The following is a 26,514-nucleotide window of genomic DNA, read 5'->3' on the forward strand; positions in this document are numbered from 1 at the left end:
CACATTTACATAAGTATTCAGACCCTTTTACTCAGTACTTTGTTGAAACAGTTTTGGCACCGATTCCAGCCTCGAGTCTTCTTGGGTATGACGCTACAAGCTTGGTGCACCTGTATTTGGGCAGTTTCTCCCATTCTTCTCTGCAGATCCTCTCAAGCTCTGTCTGGTTGGATGGGAAGCGTTGCTGCACAGCTATTTTCAGGTCTCTCCAGGGGGTTCAAGTCCGGGCTCTGGCTGGGCCACTCAAGGACATTCCCGAGACTTGTCTCAAAGCCACTCCTGTGTTGTCTTGGCTGTGTGCTTGGGGTGGTTGTCCAGTTGGAAGGAGAACCTTTGCCCCGGTCTGAGCTCCTCACCTGCTCCAGAGCGCTTTTCATCAAGGATTTCGCTGTACTTTGCTCCGTTAATCTTTCCCTCAATCCTGACTAGTCTTCTAGTCAATGTCTCTGAAAAGCATCCCCACAGCATGATGTTGCAGCCACTATGCTTCACCATAGGGATGGTACCAGGTTTACTCCAGGCGTGATGCTTGGCATTCAGGCCAAAGAGTTAAATCTTGGTTTCATCAGACCAGAGAATCTTGTTTCTCTTCATCTGAGAGTCCTTTAGGTGCCTTTGGCAAACTTCAGGTGGGCTGTCGTGCCTTTTTCTGAGGAGTGGCTTCCGTCTGGCCACTCTACCATAAAGGCTTGATTGGTGTAGTGAGATGGTTGTCCTTCTGGAAGATTCTCCCATCTCCACAGAGGAACCCTGGAGCAACTATGTTATTGATGACCTTCAATGCTGCAGATTTTTTTTGGTAACCTTCCCCAGATCTGTGCCTCTATGGACAATTCCTTCGAACTCATGGCTTGGTTTTTGCTCTGACATAGACAGGTGTGTGCCTTTCCAAATCATGTCCAATCAATTGAATTTACCACAGGTGGACTCCAAGTTGTAGAAACATCTCAAAGATGATCAATGGAAACAGGATGCGCCTGAGCTCAAATCCGAGTATGTTAGGGAAGGGTCTGAATATTTATTTGAGGTATTTCTGTTTTTAATTTGAAAACATTTCTAAAATCCTGTTTTCGCTTTAACATTATGCAGTATTGTGTGTGTGTGTGTGTGTGTGTGTGTGTGTGTGTGTAGGTTGAGGAAAAACATTTATTGAATCCATTTTAGAATAAGGCTGTAACGTAACAAAATGTGGGGAAGTCTGAATACCTTTGAAATGCACTGTAGTCCTCTTAATGTACAGCATTTCCCTCACTCAAACCATGTTTCCATCCTCAGTTTTTATGCCAGAAAAGTCGTGGCAGCTGTGATGGAAACAGGAAGTTGCACAGCTATTTTCAGGTCTTCCCAGAGATGTTCATCTGGTTCAACTCTGGGCTCTGGCTGGGCCACTCAAGGACATTGAGACTTGTCCCGAAGCCACTCCTGCTTTGTCTTGGCTGTGTGCTTAGGGTCTTTGTCCTGTTGAGCATGGAACACTCCAAAAACCTTTAATTCGTGAACTTTTAGTTAGTTATTTTTTATCATTAAAACACATACTTTTAGTGTTCTCCTAAATTTCAACTTAGGAGCACATGTACTCCTTTTTTTTTTTTATGTCAGTGTAGAGCCCAAAGAAATAATTATAATTATAATAAGCCATATCACTCTTGATGTTTAGTTGTAGAACTGTTTCTGTTTTTACTGTTGTTACTATTGTATCTGAATTGTTTATTTTAACATACATGGGTTAACCCCTTAGAGCAGTGGTTCCCGAACTTATTATAGTCCCCGTACCCCTTCAAACATTCAACCTCCAGCTGCGTACCCCCTCTAGTACCAGGGTCAGCGCACTCTCAAATGTAGTTTTTTTGCCATCGTAAGTATGCCACACACACACACCATTCGATACATTTATTAAACATAAGAACGAGTGTGAGTTTTTGTCATACCCGGCTCGTGGGAAGTGACAAAGAGCTCTTATAGGACCAGGGCACAAATAATAGTCAATGTTGCTCTTTATTTATTCATCTTGCATATAAAACTTGATTTGTTCATCGAAAACTGTGTAACTCTACACAGGGTAATGAGAATGGTGTGCTTGATAGGATGCCCATAACTCTGCAATGTTGGGTTGTATTGGAGAGAGTCTGTCTTAAATCATTTTCCACACAGTCTGTGCCTATTTAGTTTTCATGCTAGTGAGGGCCGAGAATCCACTCTCACACAGGAATTTGGTTGCAAAGGGCGTCAGTGTCTGAACACTGCGTTTTGCCAAGGCAGGATATTCTGAGCGCAGCCCAATCCAGAAATCTGGCAGTGGCTTCTGATTATATTCCATTTTCCCAGAACCGCTTGTTGCAATTTCGATGAGGCTTTCTTGTTCAGATATCGGTAAATGGACTGGAGGCAGGGCATGAAAGGGATAATGAATCCAGTTGAAAACCAGCGCACTTTTGTATGTTGTAAAAGTGCTACATGGTCGCTGCCCATGTCATTGCATAATGAAGAAAATATACAAGAGTTCAGGGGCCTTGTTTTAACAAAGTTAACCATTTTCACTGTAGTATCCAAAATGTCTTTCAAGCTGTCAGGCATTCCCTTGGTAGCAAGAGCCTGTCAGTGGATGCTGCAGTGCTCCCAAGTAGAGACGGGAGAAACTGCTTGGAAGCGCGTTACCCCTCCACTATGTCTCACTCTCATGGCTTTTGCACCATCACTACAGATACCAACACATCTTGACCAGTCCATTTGATGTCACAAAGCTGTTGAGTACTTAAATAATATCCTCTCCTGTTGACCTGATTTCCAGTGGTTTGCAGAGAAGATGTCTTCCTTAATTGACCCCCCATAAACGTAACAGACATACAAGTGGGGCAAAAAAGTATTTAGTCAGCCACCAATTGTGCAACTTCTCCCACTTAAAAAGATGAGAGAGGCCTGTAATTTTCAACATAGGTACACTTCAACTATGACAGACAAAATGAGAAAAAAAATCCAGAAAATCACATTGTAGGATTTTTTATGAATTTATTTGCAAATTATGGTGGAAGATAAACTTTTGTTATTGACCAAATGCTTATCTCAATACTTTGTTATATACCCTTTGTTGGCAATGACAGAGGTCAAATGTTTTCTGTAAGTCTTCACAAGGTTTTCACACACTTGCTGGTATTTTGGCCCATTCCTCCATGCAGATCTCCTCTAGACCAGTGATGTTTTGGGGCTGTTGCTGGGCAACACGGACTTTCAACTCCCTCCAAAGATTTTCTATGGTGTTGAGATCTGGAAACTGGCTAGGCCACTCCAGGACCTTGAAATGCTTCTTACGAAGCCACTCCTTCGTTGCCCGGGCAGTGTGTTTGGGATCATTGTCATGCTGAAAGACCCAGCCACGTTTCATATTCAATGCCCTTGCTGATGGTAGGCTTTGTCACTTTGGTCCCAGCTCTCTGCAGGTCATTCACTAGGTCCCCCTGTGTGGTTCTGGGATTTTTGCTCACCGTTCTTGTGATCATTTTGACCCCACGGGGTGAGATCTTGCGTGGAGCCCCAGATCGAGGGAGATTATCAGTGGTCTTGTATGTCTTCCATTTCCTAATAATTTCTCCCACAGTTGATTTCTTCAAACCAAGCTGCTTACCTATTGCAGATTCAGTCTTCCCAGCCTGGTGCAGGTCTACAATTTTGTTTCTGGTGTCCTTTGACAGCTCTTTGGTCTTGGCCATAGTGGAGTTTGGAGTGTGACTGTTTGAGGTTGTGGACAGGTGTCTTTTATACTGATAACAAGTTCAAACAGGTGCCATTAATACAGGTAACGAGTGGAGGACAGAAGAGCCTCTTAAAGAAGAAGTTACAGGTCTGTGAGAGCCAGAAATCTTGCTTGTTTGTAGGTGACCAAATACTTATTTTCCACCATAATTTGCAAATAAATTCATAAAAAAATCCTACAATGTGATTTTCTTCTCATTTTGTCTGTCATAGTCGAAGTGTACCTATGATGAAAATTACAGGCCTCATCTTTTTAAGTGGGAGAACTTGCGCAATTGGTGGCTGACTAAATACTTTTTTGCCCCACTGTATACCAGGAGCTGTGCCAGGCCCGCCACGTCTAACTCATCTAGCTGTAACGCATAGAATTCACTGACTTGTATGTGAAGCAGTTATTGTTTCAAAACAGCTCCTGCCATGTCACTGTGTCGTGAAACAGTGTTGTTTGATGAAGGAGTTGTCTGTATAGTTTTTTTGGGCCTTTCCCCCCAGCACTGTCCCAGCCATATCCACGGCAGCAGGAAGAATTAAGTCCTCCACAACAGTTTGGGGCTTGCCTGTCCTAGCCACTCGGTAGCTCACCATATAAGATGCTTCTAGCCTTGTCTTACTAATGGTATCTGTTATACATGTCTTACTACTCGAAAGTCTTCATAATTCTGCACATATAACACACTGTGGCTGAGGAAAGGCACTACCAATTAGAGGTCGACCGATTAATCGGAATGGCCGATTTAATTAGGGCCGTTTTTTTTTAAAGTTTTTTTTTTTTACAGTTATTTATTTATTTATTTATTACGTTTTCATAGCAAAGTGTCCCTATGATGAAAATTACAGGCCTCTCTCATATTTTTAAGTGGGAGAACTTGCACAATTGGTGGCTGACTAAATACGTTTTTGCCCCACTGTGTGTGTGTGTGTGTATATATATATATGTATATATATATATATATATATATATACACACACACAGTCTATCTATCTATCTATATCTATATATATATATCTATATATCTATATATATATATATATGCATGTTTTTCCTGATATTTCTTATCTCTCCGATATAGGACAGACACTTCAGAACAGACTTCTTTTAGATTTTTTTGGGGGGGACTATCTTTTTGTTCCATGTTGTGAATCTGTTATTCAATGCATTTGAATGGGCTAATAGCAGTAAGGCCAAATTTAAATTTAAATATATATATAGATAGACTGTGTGTGTGTGTATATATATGTGTGTGTGTGTGTATATATATATATATATATATATATATATATATATATATATATATATATATATATATATATATATATACATACATACATACATACATACACACATACACACATACATACACACATACACACATACATACACACACACACACAGAGTCTATATATATATATATATATATATATAGATAGAACCACACGGGGGGGACTGGCTAGGTCCCAGAACCACACGGGGGGACCTAGTGAATGACCTGCAGAGAGCTGGGACCAAAGTGACAAAGCCTACCATCAGCAAGGGCATTGAATATGAAACGTGGCTGGGTCTTTCAGCATGACAATGATCCCAAACACACTGCCCGGGCAACGAAGGAGTGGCTTCGTAAGAAGCATTTCAAGGTCCTGGAGTGGCCTAGCCAGTTTCCAGATCTCAACACCATAGAAAATCTTTGGAGGGAGTTGAAAGTCCGTGTTGCCCAGCAACAGCCCCAAAACATCACTGGTCTAGAGGAGATCTGCATGGAGGAATGGGCCAAAATACCAGCAAGTGTGTGAAAACCTTGTGAAGACTTACAGAAAACATTTGACCTCTGTCATTGCCAACAAAGGGTATATAACAAAGTATTGAGATAAGCATTTGGTCAATAACAAAAGTTTATCTTCCACCATAATTTGCAAATAAATTCATTAAAAATCCTACAATGTGATTTTCTGGATTTATTTTCTCATTTTGTCTGTCATAGTTGAAGTGTTTCATCAAACGTTTCCTGCTCTTGCTTATACCTCTCAGGTTGTGTCTACACTTGACATGTACATGCGACTTCTGCTATCAAAAATACAAAGATCAAATTGAAAAGACGAGTCAATACACACAAAAGTCGCTTTGCTGTCTTATTGTGTTCAGATCTGGCTGACAACTTCAGAAGGTGTTCAGGGATGCATTGTGCAGATTTCTCCTCAGTCTGGATCAATTGGGCTACGTCATCAGCACTCCTTCCACCAGTCTCCAGAAAACTTGTGTTTTGGGACCGAGAGGCACTTTTTTCAATTATAACGTTGGAGGAAATGCGTTCCTAGTGTGTGAGGAACGTGTTTGCTGGCCTCCTCATAAATGCTAGCCAGCTAGCTAATTTACAAAATAATAATTGGGGTTTGGCTAGAGTTATGCTAACCTGTTAGCAATCCCTTTAGCGTTGCTTGCTAGCTACGGAGATTAGCTGGCTAGTTAGCTACTGCCATCAGTTGTGTTATCATATTTAGCCTATTCCACCATTTGTAGAATACCTACTGGCATTTGAGTATAGCGTGGGAATAGGGATTCCGGACACACTAGACGCATTTAGAAGTAGGTGTAGATAGATGCATGACGTGTTTGAAATTCCATGATCAGAACTCTGATCAAAATACTAAAGCTGCATAAACTGTCAAGTCTAGACACGGTCTCAGATATAGGACAGACACTTCAGATTTTTTTTTGGGGGGGGGGACACTATCTGTTGTTCCGTTGCAGTGAATCTGTTTTTGTTGTTGTTTTTTTGCAAAGCATTTATTTTTTTTATACTTCAAGGGGTCTTAAAATTCAAAATCAAATGGGCAAATGAGCCTTGGTATAACCTTCTTAAAACAATTATATTTAGCTCTACCCCGGCTTAGACCTGGCTAAAACTCTACCCCGGCTTAGACTGTTATGGGTTAAAAGACTTGGGTCACAAACATGTTATTGAATTGAGCTATATATCACATTACTTCTTACTAGTAATACATTTCCTGTTTTAGGAACATTCTAAAGCATAAACAAAAAAATCAATATTACATAGCGTCTTCATCCGTCGATTTTGTGGGTTTGTTTTTTGTTGTGTGTAATTATGGCGAGAAATATTGACTATTTTACCTGGTAAAAAAATCGAAGTGGCTGGTGGAACAAAAAGTAAATTTTCCACGTGCTCTCCTCTCCTAGATGTTGGTAGTTGGCGAGAGGGCGGGGGCAGGAATCTGACCACAGGAGCCAGCCCTTCTGAGATGGACAGCCGTGGGCCAGAGGAGGGAGGGTCGGCTTTCAGCACCCCCTCACCCCCTGGGGAGGCGGAGGAGGGGGGCAGGGTGCCCCCTAATGAAAAGGGAGAAGTCAGGGAGAGGCTGCCCCTGTCTGTCCAGCCTGCATCCCTCTCCTCCCAGCCCCAGCTACAATCCTCCTCCTCTGTGCCTGCCCAGCCTAAACTCAACGGGGGCCAGCAGGCCTCTGCCGGGGTGCCTCCCCAGTTCCACCCCCAGTTCAGGGGCATGATGCCACCTTATGTAAGTGATGGAACGAATGCTGTATTGATTTCTAGGGTTATTGATTTTACTTGGGGTATAAAGAAACATGGAATTACTTACCTGATATGGGATGTTGTCTTGACAGTAGTTGCTAGTTTGCCCGAAATTTCTATGACTTTGCAGAGTAGGATTCTCCTGGTAATGGCCTTGTATTCCTGTTCTAGATGTTCCACGCGTACCCCAGAATGCCCTTTGCTCCAGTGCCAGGTAACATAAGATACCCTGTTCCACAGGATGGAGCCAGGTGAGTACACACACACACACTGCTACATCCCTACAAACTCATCATTATTACCACATCACTTTGAGTTCATAGACCTCTCTTCATCCAGTCCCCGGTGGACTGACGCTCCTGTGTGTGTTGTGTCCCCAGGAGGGTCCGTCCCCAGCAGGGGCCCCCCCAGGCCTGGCTCAAGGATCCAGACAGACCCTCCATCATCAGCGCCACAGAGCTCAAAGAGCTTGACAACCTGGACACTGAAGCTGACGAGGGCTGGGCTGGTAATACTCATCTGTATTTATACAAAACCATTTTTTACATGACGTTTTAATAGAATTTAATTTAAACGACATGTAATGGTAACCCTCATCTCTCCCGGTCTGTTATCCAGGAGCTCAGATGGAGGTCGACTACACAGAGAAACTCAACTTCAGTGACGATGAGGAGAACCAAGCCGCCAAGGAGAAAGGAGAAAACTGGTGAGTCTCACTGACGAAGGTGCTTCGTTTTCTGCCTCACTATCTGGAAGTGACAGACTGTGTTTGTTCTGGGTTATCTGTACTCCTCGAGACTGTTAGCCCGCTGAGCTCAAGCCTAGGCATTACCATGTAGCGCTAACAAACGACTAACCATCATGCTCGCTCTCTCAGGGAGTGGATCGGTAAAGTGGAGCGGATGAGGCCGCTGCGCCCCTTAGATGGCCAGGAGGGCAGCAAAGGCTCATGGGTAGATGGAAGGGACCCCAGGGCGCCCTCCCCAGGCAGTATAGGGCAGTACAAGACCGGCCCACCACAGGACTACCAGGTGAGGCTGAGTATCTTTGGCTTGATGAGGGAGTCCTGGACTGATGCGCCATCAAGAGCTTTACTATACAAGTTCCTTTTGGATGTTCGAGAACTTATGTCATGTCTCTTTCCGTCTCTCCAGGGTCAGCCAGGTGTGCGCTTGGTAGGCAGCAGAGCCCCTCGCGTGGCCAAATCCCCCACCGCAGCTCCCTCTGGCGAGGAGGAGTCAGAGGCCTGGCGCCAGCAACGCAAGAAGCAGGACTTGTCGGAAGCAGTAGAAAGAGCCAGGCGGAGGAGAGAAGAGGAGGAGAAGAGGATGGAAGAGCAGAGACTCGCCGCCTGCGCAGAGAAACTCAAGCGCCTTAACGAGAAACTCCGCCCAGCAACAGAGGCCACGTCCGTCCCTGCCGGAGAGACAACCAATGAAGAGATGGGAGCTGTGTGTGAAGACACACCCCCTTTGTCTGTTCCTCCCCCCATCTCTAGCCCTGCACCTTCTCAGGCTGACCCTCTCCCACAGCCCCTGACCATACCAGCCCCTCTCCAAGACAGAGAGAGGATGGAAAGAGAGAGGATGGAGTGCGAGAACAAGAGGATGGAAAGAGTAGAGCCTAGTGCGGAGGAGAGTCAGTTTGTGCCTCGCCAGCCAAGCCCCCCGGTTCAAAGACCAGAGTCCATACCCCCAGAGCCTCAGCTCGGAGAGGGCACCCTAGGTGAGGTGGGCCCCCTGAGCGAGGTAAGCCCCCTGGTGGATGAGAGCCAGACTGAGAGACTGATTCCCATGCCTATCCGAGAGTACTTCAGCACCGACGAGAGTAGAGGTGAGCCCCCTGGCAGAGCCCTGTGTTTGCACCAACATAAATGAACCAGTTGCTTTACCTCCCACAGTTTCACTCCCAGCAAAGCAACACTTTCTATTTATTTCAATGAAGGTTTACAGTGTGACTGACTACTGTCTCTCTCTCTCTAGTGGAGGGGCGTGTGCCCCTGTCTCTGCCCCGTATGGACCCCCCCATTGGAGAGGACACCCAGGTGGCCCCCCCAGACCTGGAGGGAGAGGCAGGGGCTGCCATACGCCCCTCTCTCACCTCGGGATACTCCAAACAATTCCAGAAGTCTCTGCCCCCACGCTTCCTCAGGCAGCAGGTATTGGACTGGTGTTGCTCAGATTTTTTTATACCCAATGTCACATCCAAAGTTCCTCTTGGGAAAAGTCAAGTTACCAAATGAAGTTCAATTCCATCTCTGGACTATGGAATCCTGAACTTTTAATGTTGTCCATGTTATTTTGAAGAGAAATGCCCTGAATCCAACTCTTACCTCTCTCTCCTTGCAGGAGCAGATGAAGCAGCAGCAGTGGCAGCAGCAGCAGCAGCAGGGTGGTGGAGGAGGAGGAGGAGGTGGTGGTGGGACTGTGTCCCCATCAGGAGGAGGTGCGGGTGGAGGAGGAAGTGTAGCTGGCCCCCAGCAGCAGCACCGCTCCCTGTACCAGCCCATCGGCCCCCCTCACCATCAGCAGCACCTGGCTAACATGGGGTTTGACCCTCGCTGGCTCATGATGCAGTCATACATGGACCCCCGCATAATGTCTGGAAGACCACCACTCGACATGCCAAACATGCACCCTGGACCTGGTACGGAGATAATGATATACTGATACGAGTGTGTTTTCAGAGTTTAGTTTTGCTTGTCTTCTGTGGGTGTTGTTTCCCTGTGTGTGTTTTGGTGCAAGTAGACATATATTTATAATAGCGTATAGTGTATATAAACTGTAAAAGGTAATCATTTTGACCGGCCGTCCCCTTATCTATCTTGTCTCCAGGGCGGATGGGTCCTAAGCAGATAGTTCGTAGAGAAGCAGGGGACAAGTCCAGCTCCAGTTCTGACTCCTTTGACCACCTGACCAGGCCCATACGGGACCACAGTCTCCCCTCTGAACCACGTACAGTGTGGGGGTCTGACCCGTACGCACAAACTGATCCCCTAACCTCTGCCACTCCCCCTAAAGGATGGGAGGACAAGGACACCAGGTTAGGGGACAACACACCAATCAGGCTACATCTCAGTACACACCTGGTTTCCTCACCTCCACATGGCATATGAATGAGAGGCAGTCACTTTTGTTGTTTGCAGAGTTTTGATTAAAACATCTCTCTCGCTTTTCCCCAGGTTGGACTCTGGTTTGGAGCTGGACCGGGGTTTACCAGTTATTTACCCCAGCCAGGATATCAGTCCTCTTGAACCCCGCAGCAAGACTGACTTATTCAGAAATCCCACAGAACCCCTGTCAGCATTTGGCCCGGGCCCCGAGGAGGCTCCAGGATCCCTGCAGACAGAGAGAGGGCCTGGTGAGTCCCCCTTTGAGCCAGAGGAGCCTGGCCTGCCCACTGGAGAGGAAGTTGAGGCTCTGGGACAGGCCATGCTACAGAGGACCATCTCCCAGGGATCCAGCCACTCACTCAAACTGGACGAGCCTAGGTTCGACAGCCTCCCCCTGGGCACAAAGACACTTGAGCTCCAGGATGCAGGGGAGAGGCCAGGCCCAGACGAACTGAAGCCTAGGAAAGAGCCTTTCTCCCAGGCTGCTGTGGCCAACAACAGGCCCACCCCTCCATCCGACAGCCTCCACAAGCCAGAGAAGCTGCCCTTGTCAGTCCCTAGCAAGCAGAAGGCTGAGTTGCGTTTGGGAGGGAGGTCAGTGGCCGGCCGGAGGGAAGGGCCAGGGGGTGAGAGGCCTGTACGCAGGTCTGGACCCATTAAGAAACCTGTACTCCGAGACATGAAGGAAGAGAGAGAGCAGCGGGAGGAGAGAGAGCGACACAGAGAGAGAGGGGAAAGAGGGGAGAGACCCAAGAAGGAGGAGCGAGGAGGAGCAAAAGCTGCATTCGCACCTGCTGCTGTGTCTGGGGGCCCCAGGGACAGGCCCCAGGGAGAAAGAGAGAGGGAGAGGGATGGGAAGAGGGAGGCCCCTGAGACTGAGGAAGGGCCTGTGAATGGCCCCCAGAGATCCAGAGACACACAAGCCCTATCAGGAGCACAGGCACCAGCCTCCCAGGACAACAAGACAGACAAACCAATGACCAATGATAAACACCCCGAACCTAAACTATCCTGTAGGAAGGAGTCCAACCTTCCTCCAAGGGCCTACCGCCGTGAGGAGAGGGAGAGGGAGCGAGAAAGAGAAAGGGATCGGGAAAGAGAGATGGAGCGGGACAGAGAGAGAGACTGGCCGGCTGATGGTTTTCGAGCCAGAGGCAGAGGGGAGTACTACTCGCGAGGACGGAGTTTCCGGGGGACTTACAGTGGTCGAAATAGAGGTGGCCGGGGTCGTAGTCGGGGGGAGTACCCTTACCGGGAGCCACGCTCGCGCTCAGACCTCCCAACCACCGGTGGCGGCATTGCCTTCCGCTGCTGCCGTGAAGAGAGCGAGACGCGCAGCGAGAGCTCTGACTTCGAGGTGATGCCCAAACGCAGGAGGCGCCGTGGCTCCAATACCGAATCGGAGAGTGAAGGAGGACGGGAGTCCGCTAGCGACACGGGGGCTTCAGACCGTGAGCCCAGCGCTAAACCACCCCGACCGCTCCGCAGGGAACTACCAGGAGAGCCCCGCTCCGGACCACACAAACCTGGCTTTGGACCCCCTCACCTGGGAGAGAAAGGAGGGCTCAGGGGAGGAGACGAGGAGGGTAGGCCCAAGCCAGGCTTCCTGCCCAAAGGAGAGCCGTCACGGCGGGGGAGAGGGGGCCTGTACAGCAGGCGAGGGGGAGCCAGGGAGAGAGGAGGTCCTAGGTCAGCTCCTCTCAGACGACAAGGAACCAGAGAGTTGTCCTCCCAGTGGCCCTCTAAACCCATGGAAACCTTCCGCCCTGAGGACACAGAACCCTCATCACGCTACGACAATCGGGACACCCACTCTGACCGACGGCCTGTACGAGGGGACAGAGACCGTCCTTTCGAGGTGAAGAAGTTTGGGGAGGGGGGACCCCAGAGTAGCAGAGACAGAGAGAGGCCCCGTCGTCCTCGCCCAGCCCGACCCCCCAGACAGGACAAACCCCCCCGCTTCCGGAGGCTGAAGGAAAGAGAGGCTGCTGTCTTAGCTGGAGGAGAGACAGGACCTGGACCCACCTCCACTGCCTCCCTCCCAGCCTTAGTGCGTGCCTCTGGGCCTGGCCCTGTCTCCCTGTCCCCTACCCTCTCCAGAGCTTCAGGGACCCCTGTCACCATGCCTGTAGAGGGGGGACCCACAGCCGTTGACCTGCACCTGACCTCTGACCCAGCCCTGCCTGATGCCACCCCTCCCACCACCTCTGCCATGGGCACCAAGTCACCTGACTTTTCCAACCAGAACTCTTCTGACCAGGCCAACGAGGAGTGGGAGACGGCGTCAGAGAGCAGTGACTTTAACGAACGGAGAGAACGAGAGGAGAGGAGGGGAGCGCTGGAGGCTGCTAACGCAGCTACCCAGCCCTCGGCCCCAGCCCCGCTACCCCCTCAAGGCTCAGCACCCCCCAGTAGGACCCCCACTGAGGGAGGGATGACGCCCAAACGCGAAGCAGCGGGGCCTGCCTGGGCCAGGAGGAGTTTCTCCAGTCAGCGTCCGGTGGAGAGGCAGAACCGCAGGGGGAACAGCGGACCCAAACCAGGCCGCGGCTACACAGGGGGGAAGGGAGAGAGGAGAGGAGGTGCCAAGGCTGGACGCAGAGGGTGAGTCATACACACTGATTTGGTTTGACCTTAAGTCTTATGCCTTGACTGTTTGCATGTTAGATCTACTCACGGTTAACATATTGAACAATATCATATTATACAACCCATAGGCCGTTTGTGTGTGTGGGAGAGAGTGAGAGGTGTGGAAACATGATCTTCCTGAAGGACAAATGTTTCATCTCCTTTCGTGTCCTGTTTTAATTGTTGAAGCGAGTCAGGGTGTATTTTCAGACTGCTACCCTCTACTGTGGCCTCTGGAGGAGAAATACACTGGGTACTCATCATCGCTCCCTTTCTGGTGGCATCACAGTAGTCTAAAGTGGTTTCCTTTCAACGTCTCCTCTCCTTCACGTGCACTGATGTGAAAGCAATGTCCTCCGTTACATCACTACATCCTGGACTGTAGACCACTGATGATCCTGTAGTCTTTAGACACCCTTTTTTAATGAAGCTGCTGCTTCTTTGTACAGTGGCCTTGTGTGTGTCTAACATTTCTCTCCTCTCCTCCAGAGCTGCCCCTAACCCAGACTCAGCCCCAGGTGGGGGAGCAGTGCGTCCCGGGGGTAAAGATCCATCTGGACGCAGGAAGGACGAGGCCAAACAGACCAAACAGAAACCCAAGGAGAAGGAGAATGCTTTGTTGCAGTTTGACCTCAACAACTATGCCAGTGAGAGAGACACACACATACACACGTCTCCTATACACACCTGTCTCACACACCTGCTCATACCCATTGAGGCTATCTAGCGTCCATCTTGAAATGTTTTTTTTCCCAATATGCCACGAGTACTGTAATATCATATTGGCCCAATACAGAATTCTTCAGATTCTATTGTTCTAGAACTTGAACCATGTCCGTGGAACTGATGTGATGTCCCTTCCTGTGTGCTGTCCTGTAGGTGTGGTGATCATAGATGACCATCCAGAGGTGACTACCTTAGAGGACACCCAGTCTAACACTGCAGACGACGGCTTCACTGAGGTGGTCTCACGTAAACAACAGAAACGACTACAGGACGAGGAGAGGAGGAAGAAAGAAGAACAGACTACACAGGTGAGAAGGAGGAGGGAGAGAGGGAGTGTGCACTTCACCACTGGGAGGCAGTTGCTCCTTTATTGAGTAGGGACACATTGACACAAGACTCCTATTCAAACTGAGGACCATAACATCTGACATCCCTAACCTGTATGCTGCATTGTGTGTCTGTTTACAGCACTATGGGAAGAAAGGATCAGGGGAGAAGGGGAGAGGAGGAGGAGGCAAGCTGCCTCCCAGATTCGCCAAAAAGCAGCAGCAGCAACAAGCATCGCTACAACAGCAAGCCTCACAGCCACAGCCTCCACCCCCCCCCAAAAAAAACAAGCCACATCTCTCTGCCCCCCAGTTCCCTCCCCCTTCCCAGCCTGCTGCCTCTCCTCAGACTCTGGAGGGCTCTTTAACCCCCCTACCCTCCGCCCTGACCCCTACCATCGTGGACTTCAGCTCTAAGACCTCCCTGCCAGCTGTGGCCCTGGCCACGCAGCCCCACAGCACTCTGGGTACGGAACTCTGGGAAAACAAGGTGGCCGGATCCACCGTCCTGCCCGACGTCAAGAAACGTGAGTCAAACAACCTCAAGACACAGTCATATTTCACCAGAGATTGCATTTTATTAGTGAAAACGTTCCAACTTATGACTAGGTAGGCTAGTGTTTCATATATAGGCTTGGTGTTATATGTTGTGTGTGTTTCAGTTGGACCTATCAGCCCTCCTCAGCCTCCTTCAGTCAGTGCCTGGAACAAACCTCTCACCACTTTCACTGGGGCCGTCACTCCTGAGGTACAAACCTCCCTCTTTCTTTGCCTGGTAGCCATCTTGCACAGTGTTTCACAACCTTTTGTACAACAGACTGACCAGCTCTGGGTCTGTTCTGTTTCATTGTGGATCTAAAGAAAGTATTGTGTGTTGTAGGGAGTCAAACCTGGCTCAGAAGGCAGTGTGGATCTGGGGATGGACAGGATCCAGTTTGGAGCCCCGTCCTCAGCTGGCAGTACAGACAGTGATGGTGTACCAGCCATGCTAGAGACCGGACCTGACAACAAACTACCTGCTCCTAAAGAACAGAGACAGAAACAGCCCCGTGCTGGACCTATCAAAACACAGAAGGTAGGGTACTACATGTGTGTGCACACACACACTGACTGAAATCCTCAGAAAATCAATAGATTGATAAGTTATGGTTCTTCATAGTTTTTTATAAACTCTAACTGTATCTCTCCCCTCTCCCTCCCCAGCTCCCTGACATGGAGCCTAAGGAGTACAAGCCTGGCCCTATCGGTAAAGAACGCTCCCTCCGTAACCGCAAGGCTAAGGACATCCACGGGGCGGAGGGAGAGGGTCTGGATGGGGGGATAGTACCAGGAGGAGGGGCCAGCAGAGCGGTGGACTCCAGCCCCACCAACACCGACACCTCTGTTCCTGAGCTGGGGGGTGACATCGAGGTGATGATCACCATAGCTTCTGCGGAGTATGGCAGCAGTTCCAAGGTGAGGGGGGATGGGGTTGGTTGGTTGAAATGGCCGATACCCGATATGGCAACCAGTCTTTCCACCTCAGAACTCTGCTTTAAATAGGAATGTACAGGTAACTGCCAAAATAAAGGACTTTACTAGGCAAGTCAGTTAAGAACAAATTCTTATTTTCAATGACGGCCTAGTGGATCTGGGGATGGACAGGATCCAGTGGGTTAACTGCCTGTTCAGGGGCAGAACGACAGATTTGTACCTTGTCAGCTCGGGGATTTGAACTTGCAACCTTTCGGTTACTAGTCCAACGCTCTAACCACTAGGCTACCCTGCCGCCCCGGCCAACATAAAGTGTCTTAATAGGGTGTTGGGCCACCATGAGCCAGAACAGCTTCAATATGCCTTGGCATAGATTCTACAAGAGTCTGGAACTCTATAGGAGGGATGCGACACCATTCTTCCTCGAGAATGTCCATAATTTGGTGTTTTTGATGGTGGTGGAAAATGCTGTCTCAGGCACTGCTGCAGAATCTCCCATAAGTGTTCAATTGGGTTGTGAGATCTGGTGACCGAGGCATATGGTTTCCTTCGTTTTCATGTTTATCAAACCATTCAGTGACCACTCGTGCCCTGTGGATGGGGGTTTTGTCATCCTATGGGGTCATAATTACCGTAGCCAAAATAACGGCCTGCCCGGATGATGATTGCTTAACCAGTGTGGAAGCACCTGCTTTCAATATACTGTGTATCCCTCAAATAATCAAGTGTTTCCATTATTTTGGCAGTTACCTGTGTTCCATTCATTGCGATTATATTGACGAAATGTTGTTTCTCACCCCACGTCAGGAGTCAGTGACTGACTACACCACCCCTTCGTCGTCTCTGGCTGACAGCGTTCCTACTGGAGGGAGTAAGATGGAGGAGAGCCTGGTAGCCAACGTGCCCCTGCCCCACTCTCTGCCTCTCCCTCGTAGAGAGGCGCTACAGCAGAGCTCCAGCCTCAGTACTGTCTCTCCTGCTAGCGTTGACCTCACACTGAAGGTAATGTTACGAAACCCATAACTAGCCTACGGATAATGTTGCGCTCACTAGGGGTCCAAGGCTTAGTTACTAGGGATGTGACAAATGTTAAAATGTTAAATTTTTTGGGCGGTTTAAAAGTTATTGTTTAAAGGATATCATAAAATGATGTAATTCAGACATGCTCCTGCGTGTGATTACTATGGAGCAATGCAGTTCAGTCTGCTGCAGTCCTGGCAACCTACCAGACGGCACTCACCTTACTGCTGTCCCCCACCAACTCAGCAACGATGTTATTAATGTTGTTTTAGGGTCTCTGTGCTTCTCCATGTTCTCAGTTGTCAGTACATGGGGCTTCATGTCCCAGTCCTCATCAATGTGATGGCTCGTTGCGGTGATGTATGACAGCGTGGTCATAGACGTCCAACCATATGTAAATAATCTAAATCATAACCTCCCATATCTTCTACATGATCTAGTGGGGTTTAAATGCTTGGTCTCATATCGGGACTGGTGGGGGTTTATATGCTTGGTCTCGTATTGGGACTGGTGGGGGTTTATATGCTTGGTCTCATATCGGGACTAGTGGGGGTTTAAATGCTTGGTCTCATATCGGGACTGGTGGGGGTTTATATGCTTGGTCTCATATCGGGACTAGTGGGGGTTTAAATGCTTGGTCTCATATCGGGACTAGTGGGGGTTTAAATGCTTGGTCTCATATCGGGACTGGTGGGGTTTAAATGCTTGGTCTCATATCGGGACTAGTGGGGGTTTAAATGCTTGGTCTCATATCGGGACTGGTGGGGGTTTAAATGCTTGGTCTCATATCGGGACTAGTGGGGGTTTAAATGCTTGGTCTCATATCGGGACTGGTGGGGGTTTAAATGCTTGGTCTCGTATTGGGACTAGTGGGGGTTTATATGCTTGGTCTCGTATTGGGACTAGTGGGGGTTTAAATGCTTGGTCTCGTATTGGGACTGGTGGGGGTTTATATGCTTGGTCTCATATCGGGACTAGTGGGGGTTTAAATGCTTGGTCTCGTATTGGGACTAGTGGGGGTTTAAATGCTTGGTCTCATATCGGGACTAGTGGGGGTTTAAATGCTTGGTCTCATATCGGGACTAGTGGGGGTTTAAATGCTTGGTCTCATATCGGGACTAGTGGGGGTTTAAATGCTTGGTCTCGTATTGGGACTGGTGGGGGTTTATATGCTTGGTCTCATATCGGGACTAGTGGGGGTTTAAATGCTTGGTCTCGTATTGGGACTGGTGGGGGTTTATATGCTTGGTCTCATATCGGGACTAGTGGGGGTTAATATGCTTGGTCTCATATCGGGACTAGTGGGGGTTTATATGCTTGGTCTCATATCGGGACTAGTGGGGGTTTAAATGCTTGGTCTCGTATTGGGACTAGTGGGGGTTTATATGCTTGGTCTCATATCGGGACTAGTGGGGGTTTAAATGCTTGGTCTCATATCGGGACTAGTGGGGGTTTAAATGCTTGGTCTCATATCGGGACTAGTGGGGGTTTAAATGCTTGGTCTCGTATTGGGACTGGTGGGGGTTTATATGCTTGGTCTCATATCGGGACTAGTGGGGGTTTAAATGCTTGGTCTCGTATTGGGACTGGTGGGGGTTTATATGCTTGGTCTCATATCGGGACTAGTGGGGGTTAATATGCTTGGTCTCGTATCGGGACTGGTGGGGGTTAATATGCTTGGTCTCGTATCGGGACTGGTGGGGGTTTATATGCTTGGTCTGGTATCGGCACTGGTGGGGGTTTATATGCTTGGTCTCGTATCGGGACTGGTGGGGGTTAATATGCTTGGTCTCGTATCGGGACTGGTGGGGGTTTATATGCTTGGTCTGGTATCGGCACTGGTGGGGGTTTATATGCTTGGTCTCTGATTTACCACGTGTATTAGTATCAAACAGAGTGAGCAGTGACGCGCAAATGATAGCCACGAGCACACGGCTACCACTTTCTCCCCATCATCTCCCTACGGTGCAGTGGTGCACATTCAGATGTCAGAGGTTAAAGTTCTGTCACTGCAACGGATTTCCCTCATATGGATAACATGTGAGGTTTGAGGATTTCCCTCATATGGATAACATGTGAGGTTTGAGGATTTCCCTCATATGGATAACATGTGAGGTTTGAGGATTTCCCTCATATGGATAACATGTGAGGTTTGAGGATTTCCCTCATATGGATAACATGTGAGGTTTGAGGATTTCCCTTATATGGATAACATGTGAGGTTTGAGTAAATTGGTTAAAAAAAACACTCCACACTATGAAAGTCTAAACTAGATAGAAAGTGTGTCGAAATTATAATGGACCTATATATTTCTAAATAACTGCCCAAATCGGTCATAAAGAAATGTGTGGCACTCGAGCCAAAACGTTTCCCCGTTGATCTGAGATCGACTTACGTTTCAGTCATGGAAAACAGGAAACATTGAACCACACCTCAGACAGAAGGTCTTCTAATGAATTCATTTGACCTTCTCTCTGTTTAGATGGAGTCAGCTCGTAAAGCGTGGGAGAACTCCCCCAGCCTGGTAGAGAAGAGCTCTCCTGTCACCTCCTCTTCTCCCATCACCTCCTGCACCTCCTCCTCCTACTCCTCCTTCTCCTCTGCCTCCATGCCTCAGATACCAGTGGCCTCCGTTACGCCAAGCACCTCTCTGACAGGTACTGTGTTTATTTTTCTGTCTGATTTAATGCTTTTTATACAATGCTTTTACACAAGTATTTGTTACATTAATACTTTTTTAAACAAAAATAGTTTTCCGTCTAATAAATGGATTGGTGGGCACCCGCATAAACTGCAACAGCAACCGGGTGTAGTGACATCTCCTTTCCCCCCCCTGCCCAGGTGCTGGGACCTACACCACGTCCTCTCTGAGCACTAAGACCACCACGGCCTCTGACCCCCCCAACATCTGCAAGGTGAAACCCCAGCAGCTGCAGACTGGATCCATGAGCGGGACCAGCTTCTCCCAGCTGGGCTGTGTGGCCCCCTTGCTGCCCCAGCAGCAACAGACTCCACAGGTCTACGTCTCCCAGTCTGCAGCAGGTGAGACCTCCAACACATCTGAAGCTTTTATGCACTTAGAGATAATGACTAGGGCTGAGGTTTTTACCTAACTAGGTGACCTCACCAGGAAAAAGTGTGTACCTAGTTAGTTAGTGTAGCAGATACTACTAAACCTGAATGAAAACAGTTCTGTTGAGGGGGTATGGAGGCTTATTAGCTTTTTATGACGAGACAGCCATTGAGTGTTGTGCTCCTCTCTTGTTGTATCAGTGACTGCTGAGTGACCCTCCCGTTGGTATGCTAGCTATAGAACTGACTACAGTGCAGTACAGTAGGCCCCATAGGGAAGTCAGCTATTAGCGTCTATCAGAGAGAGAGCTGAGCCCACAGGAACAGAGAAAGGTCACTGCATTCACAATCCTTATGTGATCTGAGATGGAGACAGCTCTGCTATTACTGAAGGTAATGCTAGTGGTTCAAATGTTCTCTGGTGAATTTAGGAGTTTTGATCCCTTTTCTCTTTCTCTCCCGGATTCTATTCTCTCTCTCGTTCTCTCTCTTTCTCTCATTCTCTCTCTTTCTCTCTCGTTCTCACTCTCGTTCTCTCTCGTTCTCTCGCTCTCTCTCGTTCTCGCTCTCTCTCGTTCTCGCTCTCTCTCGTTCTCGCTCTCTCTCTCGTTCTCTTTCTCGTTCTCTCTCTCGTTCTCTCTCTCTCACTCGTTCTGTCTCTCTCTCTCGTTCTGTCTCTCTCTTGTTCTGTCTCTCTCTCTCTTGTTCTGTCTCTCTCTCACTCGTTCTGTCTCTCTCTCTCACTCGTTCTGTCTCTCTCTCTCTCTCTCTCTCTCGTTCTGTCTCTGTGGGTTCTGCAGCCCAGATTCCAGCGTTCTACATGGACACCAGTCACCTGTTCAGCAACCCCCGCCTGGCACCTCCCTCTCTGGCACAGCAGCAGGGCTACCAGCCTAGACTCTCACAGGTAAACACTACAAGGATCTCTTTAATTTGTCTTAAAGCTTAAACTGCCCTTATGTAGCCTTACTCTCCCCTTATAAAACCTTATTCTTCCCTTGTGAAGCCTTATAAGGCCTTATTTTCTCCCCTCCAGCAGGCAGCGGTGCAGCAGATTCCAATCCCCATCTATGCTCCCCTGCAGGGCCAGCACCAGCACCAACACACACACCAACACACACACTCTCACCAGGCCCAGCTAGGCCTCAGCACCGGACCTCCCGTCTCCCAGCCACAGGACCTCTTCAGCTCCTCACTGCAGCCTTACAGGTAACACACACTCAGCAGGATATGTTGATGTTTGTGTATTTATCCAACAATGCTATTTGGGGGATGTGTAGTCGCTCTGACCGGTAAGAGGTGTGTGTGTATTTGATCACACACTATTTCAACTCACTCCTCTGTCCTGTAGGTCTCAGCAGGCCTTTATGCAGAGCAGCCTGTCCCAGCCCAGCCCCATGATGTTATCAGGGCCGTCTCTCCACAGCTACCCTGGGGTTGGGGGCCCTGACCTGGGCAAGCCTCAGTCCAGCCTGGCCTACCAGCAGCCCTCCAACACACACATCCCGATCATGTTTGAACCACAGCTCAACCAGCCCTCTGGCATGGGAGGATCCCAGCTGATAGACACACACCTACTGCAGGTATGGGAAAAGGTACACACAACGTAGCAGCAACGTTCTTATAACTGTTGAGTGGGAGAACTCATGTTATCCTGATAAATGCTCGAGTTCTATGTGACTATACAAGAGCTTAAGAGCTTTGTAAGGAATATTGTCTTAACAACCCCCCCCCCCCCCTGTTCCCTCTCCAGCGTCAGGGGATGAGTCAGCATTCTAACCTGTACTCGGGGCAGGTGCAGCAACACGGACAGAGCAGTTACTATAGTAACACACAGTCTCCTAGCTCTGCCATGCAGCAGGTATACACATTTATTTACACACTTTCAAACAGATGATTGTCAAAACAGACAATCATGACATTGGGACTAACTCACCTCTCTCCTCTCTAGGTGCAAGTCTCTCTGCCGGGCTCCCAGCTAGGTCTTCCTAACTATGGTTCTGGGGGTGGCCAACCCCTCCTGGCGCTGCCCCCCACCCCTCCCCAGGCTCAGCCCCCCAGCCTCAGCCGCCAGCCCCCCATCTCACAGCCCTACAGGGGTCCATTCGGGCCCGGACCCACACACAGCATGATGCAGCCTCCTTCCAGCAAGGTACACCAGGGAACCAATCAAAAGCTCTGCGTATGTGAGAGAGAGATGCTTGTTTGTATGTCTTCAAGCCTTATTATATTGTAGCTGCCTGTGTTCTGTGTGTGAGCATTGTGTTGGTGAGATGCTAGCAGTACATGACGTAATGTGTCTGCTCTGTGTGTTTCTATCCAGATGTGTGAGATGGACCTGAAGCTGTTTGGCAGTGGGATGGACATGAAGCCTGGAACTCCTCCTCACAGCGCTAGGAGCACTACTCCTACATCTAGTCCTTACAGGTAACACACACACTACTCCTACATCTAGTCCTTACAGGTAACACGCACACCTTCTACCTGTTTATGAGTGTGCCAAGAGCTGATGTTTTGTTGTGTCTGGTCAGGGCCAGCTCTACATCTCCCAGCAGCCAGTCCAGTAAGATGAACAGCATGCTGTACCAGAAACAGTTCCAGCCCAGCTCTGCTGCCATGAGGGTCACACAGCACTTCCCTGGACAGTTCAACCCACAGGTATTAGACACACACACACACACACACACACTGGAGAGGGATAGACCAGAGCCTAACACTGACCCATTTTATTAGAATGAAATCCAAAGAAAAAGTGCTTGACATTAACACTTTCTCCTTCTCTCCCTCCTTTCAGATTCTGTCTCAGCCCAACATGGTCTCTCCTCTGGTGCGCCCTCCCCCCCACACCCAACATGCTAACTCATTTGGTGGAGGGATGCAGCGTTCGCCAATGGGCCCACCACCCATGTCTCCCTCTCTGGGAGGAGGGCTGATGCCTCACCCCCGGCCGCTACCGCAGCAGCAGCAGTTCCCCCAGCAGCACCTCTCCCACCCCCCCAGAGGGCCTCCTCCCCCCCTCGCACCTCGAGGCCCACCAGGTCCCAGAGGCAACCAGGCAGAGCAGGACCTCAAGGTATAGTACTGAAGGGTTATGGGTACTGTAGTGCAGGTGTATTTGAGCTCTACATGGGTGGTGATCTCTGTACAAGCGTGTTTCTGCGGCCCTTGAGTAACCCCAATGTGACACATTTTTGCTCTAGTCCTGCTTGCTGATTAGTTGACTGGTTGAACCTGAATGTGCCTGGTGGTGAAATCCTGATGTATCCTAAATTAATCCAGCAGTACGACGTGATTGATTTGAGAGCTGTATTAACTGGTTGATCTCCTGTCGGTTCCTCAGGCGAAGCAGCGAGCCGAGGTGCTCCAGTCAACTCATAAGTTCTTCTCAGAGCAGCAGCTCAAGGCTCCGTCAGTCTCCAAACCCACTCGTCTCGACCAGGGGGGATGCAAACCCCCCCTCGACATCCTGCCCCCCAACCACCAGACCGTAGGAGTCGTGGAGCGCCCTGAGCCCGACAAATCCTCTCTGTCGGTGGGCAAGCCCATCCGGACCGGCCCTATCAAGCCCCAGGCCATCAAACCAGAGGAGGGGAAGTAGAGCCTCAACATTCTCCACAGAAGGAGTGGTGGAGAAATAATCCAGCTGCTCCACTCATTCACACAATCACTCGCTCTCACACATCACCCGTGCTGTTGTTGGAGAGGGGGAGGGAGAGAAAGGGAGGAGAGGTGGGGTGTATAAGTCTGAATGAGAGGGCTACTGTGTGTGCTCCAACCTCCCACCTCTCTCTCCTTCTCTCCTGTCCTCCACTATTGGGGGTCTGTGTGTTTTCGGCGGAAGACAGTGCGTAAACTGTACTTCACATGTCTACCGTGATGGTAGAAAAAGAGGGAGCGAAAAAAGAAAAGATATGAGATTCGCTGCTGATTTTGCCATTTTTATAGCTCTATGATTTCGGTTCCTTTCCTTTTCTCAGTTGAATCACATGAAGACAGGGCTCTCCTTTTTGTTAACAAAAGAATGTATCAATCTTTTGTTTTTGTAGTTGAACAATCTTATTTAAAGCGATGTCTTTTAGTGAAGCACAGACACGTTCTATTCACCCGTCTGTCCTCCTCCCATCATTACTAACAGAGCTATGTGAGTGTGTACAATCTCTGCATGATCACCACACACCTTCCCCTTAGTGCTCAAAGGTTTCACCAATATTACTTCAAGAGAAACTATGAAGTAATTCCGTTTTTTTGTTTGTTTTCCTAGAGAGGAAATGTAAGATGCAGCAGTTGATTGCTTGATCGATTGAGTTATTGATAAGTCTGCCTTCCCTCCTGCTTTCTGCTCTCATTTCTTTGCCTGACATGGTGGTGTATGGGGGTGTGTGTGTGTTTTTGTGTTTTGCGTGTTGCACACATGGGCAGGCTATTGCCCGGTTCTCTGTATCTTTAGCCAAAGGTTGAGCAGCGCAAAGATGTCACAGAGCCTTCGGAAATTCCCGTTGCTATGGCAGCAGAGTGGAAGGGGAGTTATTATGGGTTGTCGGTAAACCCTGAATCCAGTCTAGGGATACGTCTCACACACTCCCCTCTTCCATTTCCCTCCCTGCCTCCCTCAAGAGTAAGGAGAGTAGAATACACCTATAATACACTCCTCTACCACCGTTCACACACCCATCCTCAGTGTCTCTCATACACACACTTTACTGTCGGGCACCCTACCCTGCTGCTACTGACAGAAAGAGAGAGTGAGTACTGGTGCCCTTAGCCAGGACACACAGCAGGAGAGGGCTAGAGAGTGGGGGTTTAATTTTAAAAACTGTAGAAACAGAAAATCATTCAGTGTAACCCTCACCAAGAGGAAACAAGACTGACCGAGAGGGGGAGGAAGAGAACAGCATGAGGAAAAAAGACTCCAGAGTTGAACTGTAGTCTATGGTTCTGCTGTGTTCCGGGCAGAAGGACAGGTGTTCGTGTTGAGAGGAGAGCTCGCCCCTGTCTTCTGTCTCTCCAACTCACTCAGTCTCACTCAAGCCTACACCGCTCACTCATCTCGGGTTTACCATGGTGAGAAGGGTCCTTCAGAAATGTACAGTAGTATGCTCCCCTAGTGGGTAGGGGGCTATGGAGCCAGTTGCCCCACCCCACTCTAACCAGAACATGGAATGAGAATTGTGTAGGAGGGAGTGGTGGAGGGTGTGATCATGATGATAATTAGTTTAGTTTTACTTGTACAGGGGGTACATCGCTGTATTAAAATATGTACGGTCTTATTTACATTCTTGGTTTGGTTAAAGAAACTAATAAAATAATATGCTGTTAAAAAGTGAACCTGTGACTGGTAGTTTATTCTTCGGTCTTAACTCATAATTCAGTCCAAAGAACCAACGTGTGGTTGCAGATGGCACCACTAGATGTCAGTATCAAGATGTGAATATCAAGATTAATACCGTAGAAGGGGAAATGCAACATTTACCCACAGATGGGAGCCAGATGTCTCTCAGGATGCATAAATCTGATGCATCTGTTTAGAACTTCCACTCACCACAAAATATAGTGAGGAGGGGAAGTCCAGTGGCGGGAAGTGGGAGAAGAATGGAGCTTGATAAATCTTCCCGACAATCAACACATTTTCTCATCAATGGTTCCCAAAACTAGAGTTTATTAAGAACACTGCACAAAGTTTTGTAGACTTTACCCTTTGCCAAAGTTTCCCTCCAAAAATGGTTTAGGAGTGCAAGGGAAATTTGTATTGCATGTGCGCACTTCACAGAGAAGGCGTTCCCTAGCGGAAATATGCAAATACATGCTAACAGTATCTCACTAGCTTGTGCTCGTCTCTGCCCTCCTTGCTTGTTCTGCCCACTATGCTTCATTTGCTACCATTGGAAACAACACCAATGAGATATCTTGGGATAGTTACCAGTGTCTTTGATTTACCATAAACAATGTGGACTGTTGAGGCAGCCTTATCTCATAGCGGCAGGTAGCCTAGTGGTTAGAGCGTTGGGCCCGTAACCTAAAGGTTGCAAGATCAAATCCGAGTTGACAAGGTAAAAATCTGTAATTCTGCCCCTGAACAAGGAAATTAATCCACTTTTCTCCGGTAGGCCGTTGTAAATAACAATCTGTTCTTAACCGACTTGCTTGGTTAAATAAAAAATAGCCTAGACGTAACATAGTGAATGTAAATCCGGGACACTCAAATTAGTATTTGTTACGTTTGGTATGGTTACTTAAGGCAAATACGAAAGGAGGGTGGTTGGTTGTTTCACGTGAATGCCTAGCAACCCAAAGGTTGCGTGTTCAACCCTTATCATGGACAATTTTATCTAATTAGCATGTTAGCTAACCCCTAGTCCAGTTAACATTAGCCAACTAGCAAACGTTAGCGACAACTAATTGTAAAAGGTAACGTAACACATACATTTCTCAAATTTATAACATATTGTACGAATTGCAATCGTAACATGTCATATGAATTGCAAATATTGGTCATCCACAAATTAATACATAACATAACATGCGAAACGTAACATATCATACTGTGCATGAGGAGTGGATTGGTTTTATGTACCGAATAATACGAAATGCTCTGAGACCAGGTTGGTTGAGGATTTCATCCTCTTTCTCAGGCAGAAACAACACTGCTCACATACACTTTGCATCCAGGGAGGGAGGAAAACCCAGAGGCCAGGATTTAGTAGGAATGTGGATGATCTCAACTGTTTTTCCCCATTTCAGTCCTAATATTGCCTCATGTTGAAGTGATTCTCCAACAGTCTGGACCCGCTTCATTCAGGAGTCCCTTTTACTAAAACATGAGGTTTATGAGACAATGTTGGGTTAAACCAAAGCTTTTATTCATCACAAT

At 48.3% G+C, this 26,514-nt stretch overlaps 1 protein-coding gene across 7 annotated transcripts in view; it reads left to right on the forward strand.

Moving 5' to 3' along the window:
- prrc2c (proline-rich coiled-coil 2C) overlaps positions 1–24,971 on the forward strand; it is a 47,271-nt gene extending 22,300 nt beyond the window's left edge. Inside the window, exons 5-32 of one of the 7 annotated variants that reach the window (XM_020492704.2) lie at positions 6,938–7,275; positions 7,461–7,540; positions 7,670–7,797; positions 7,908–7,995; positions 8,167–8,320; positions 8,444–9,122; positions 9,272–9,447; positions 9,638–9,935; positions 10,124–10,331; positions 10,471–13,005; positions 13,519–13,676; positions 13,909–14,063; positions 14,224–14,608; positions 14,744–14,829; positions 14,962–15,156; positions 15,285–15,536; positions 16,362–16,556; positions 19,057–19,231; positions 19,416–19,616; positions 20,447–20,553; positions 20,653–20,855; positions 20,998–21,241; positions 21,400–21,507; positions 21,598–21,798; positions 21,970–22,073; positions 22,202–22,304; positions 22,441–22,719; positions 22,987–24,959. In XM_020492704.2, the coding sequence (XP_020348293.1) occupies positions 6,938–7,275; positions 7,461–7,540; positions 7,670–7,797; positions 7,908–7,995; positions 8,167–8,320; positions 8,444–9,122; positions 9,272–9,447; positions 9,638–9,935; positions 10,124–10,331; positions 10,471–13,005; positions 13,519–13,676; positions 13,909–14,063; positions 14,224–14,608; positions 14,744–14,829; positions 14,962–15,156; positions 15,285–15,536; positions 16,362–16,556; positions 19,057–19,231; positions 19,416–19,616; positions 20,447–20,553; positions 20,653–20,855; positions 20,998–21,241; positions 21,400–21,507; positions 21,598–21,798; positions 21,970–22,073; positions 22,202–22,304; positions 22,441–22,719; positions 22,987–23,244 (8,093 nt within the window). In that variant the 3' untranslated portion in view covers positions 23,245–24,959. Of the gene's footprint in view, positions 1–6,937; positions 7,276–7,460; positions 7,541–7,669; positions 7,798–7,907; positions 7,996–8,166; positions 8,321–8,443; positions 9,123–9,271; positions 9,448–9,637; positions 9,936–10,123; positions 10,332–10,470; positions 13,006–13,518; positions 13,677–13,908; positions 14,064–14,223; positions 14,609–14,743; positions 14,830–14,961; positions 15,157–15,284; positions 15,537–16,361; positions 16,557–19,056; positions 19,232–19,415; positions 19,617–20,446; positions 20,554–20,652; positions 20,856–20,997; positions 21,242–21,399; positions 21,508–21,597; positions 21,799–21,969; positions 22,074–22,177; positions 22,305–22,440; positions 22,720–22,986 lie in introns of all 7 variants that reach the window. The other 6 variants (XM_020492701.2, XM_031833427.1, XM_020492702.2 and 3 more) reach the window with 6 other exon arrangements.
- Positions 24,972–26,514: the final 1,543 nt, after the last annotated feature.

Source organism: Oncorhynchus kisutch, linkage group LG10 (genome assembly GCF_002021735.2).
Source record: "Oncorhynchus kisutch isolate 150728-3 linkage group LG10, Okis_V2, whole genome shotgun sequence".
NCBI classification, from domain to species: domain Eukaryota; kingdom Metazoa; phylum Chordata; class Actinopteri; order Salmoniformes; family Salmonidae; genus Oncorhynchus; species Oncorhynchus kisutch.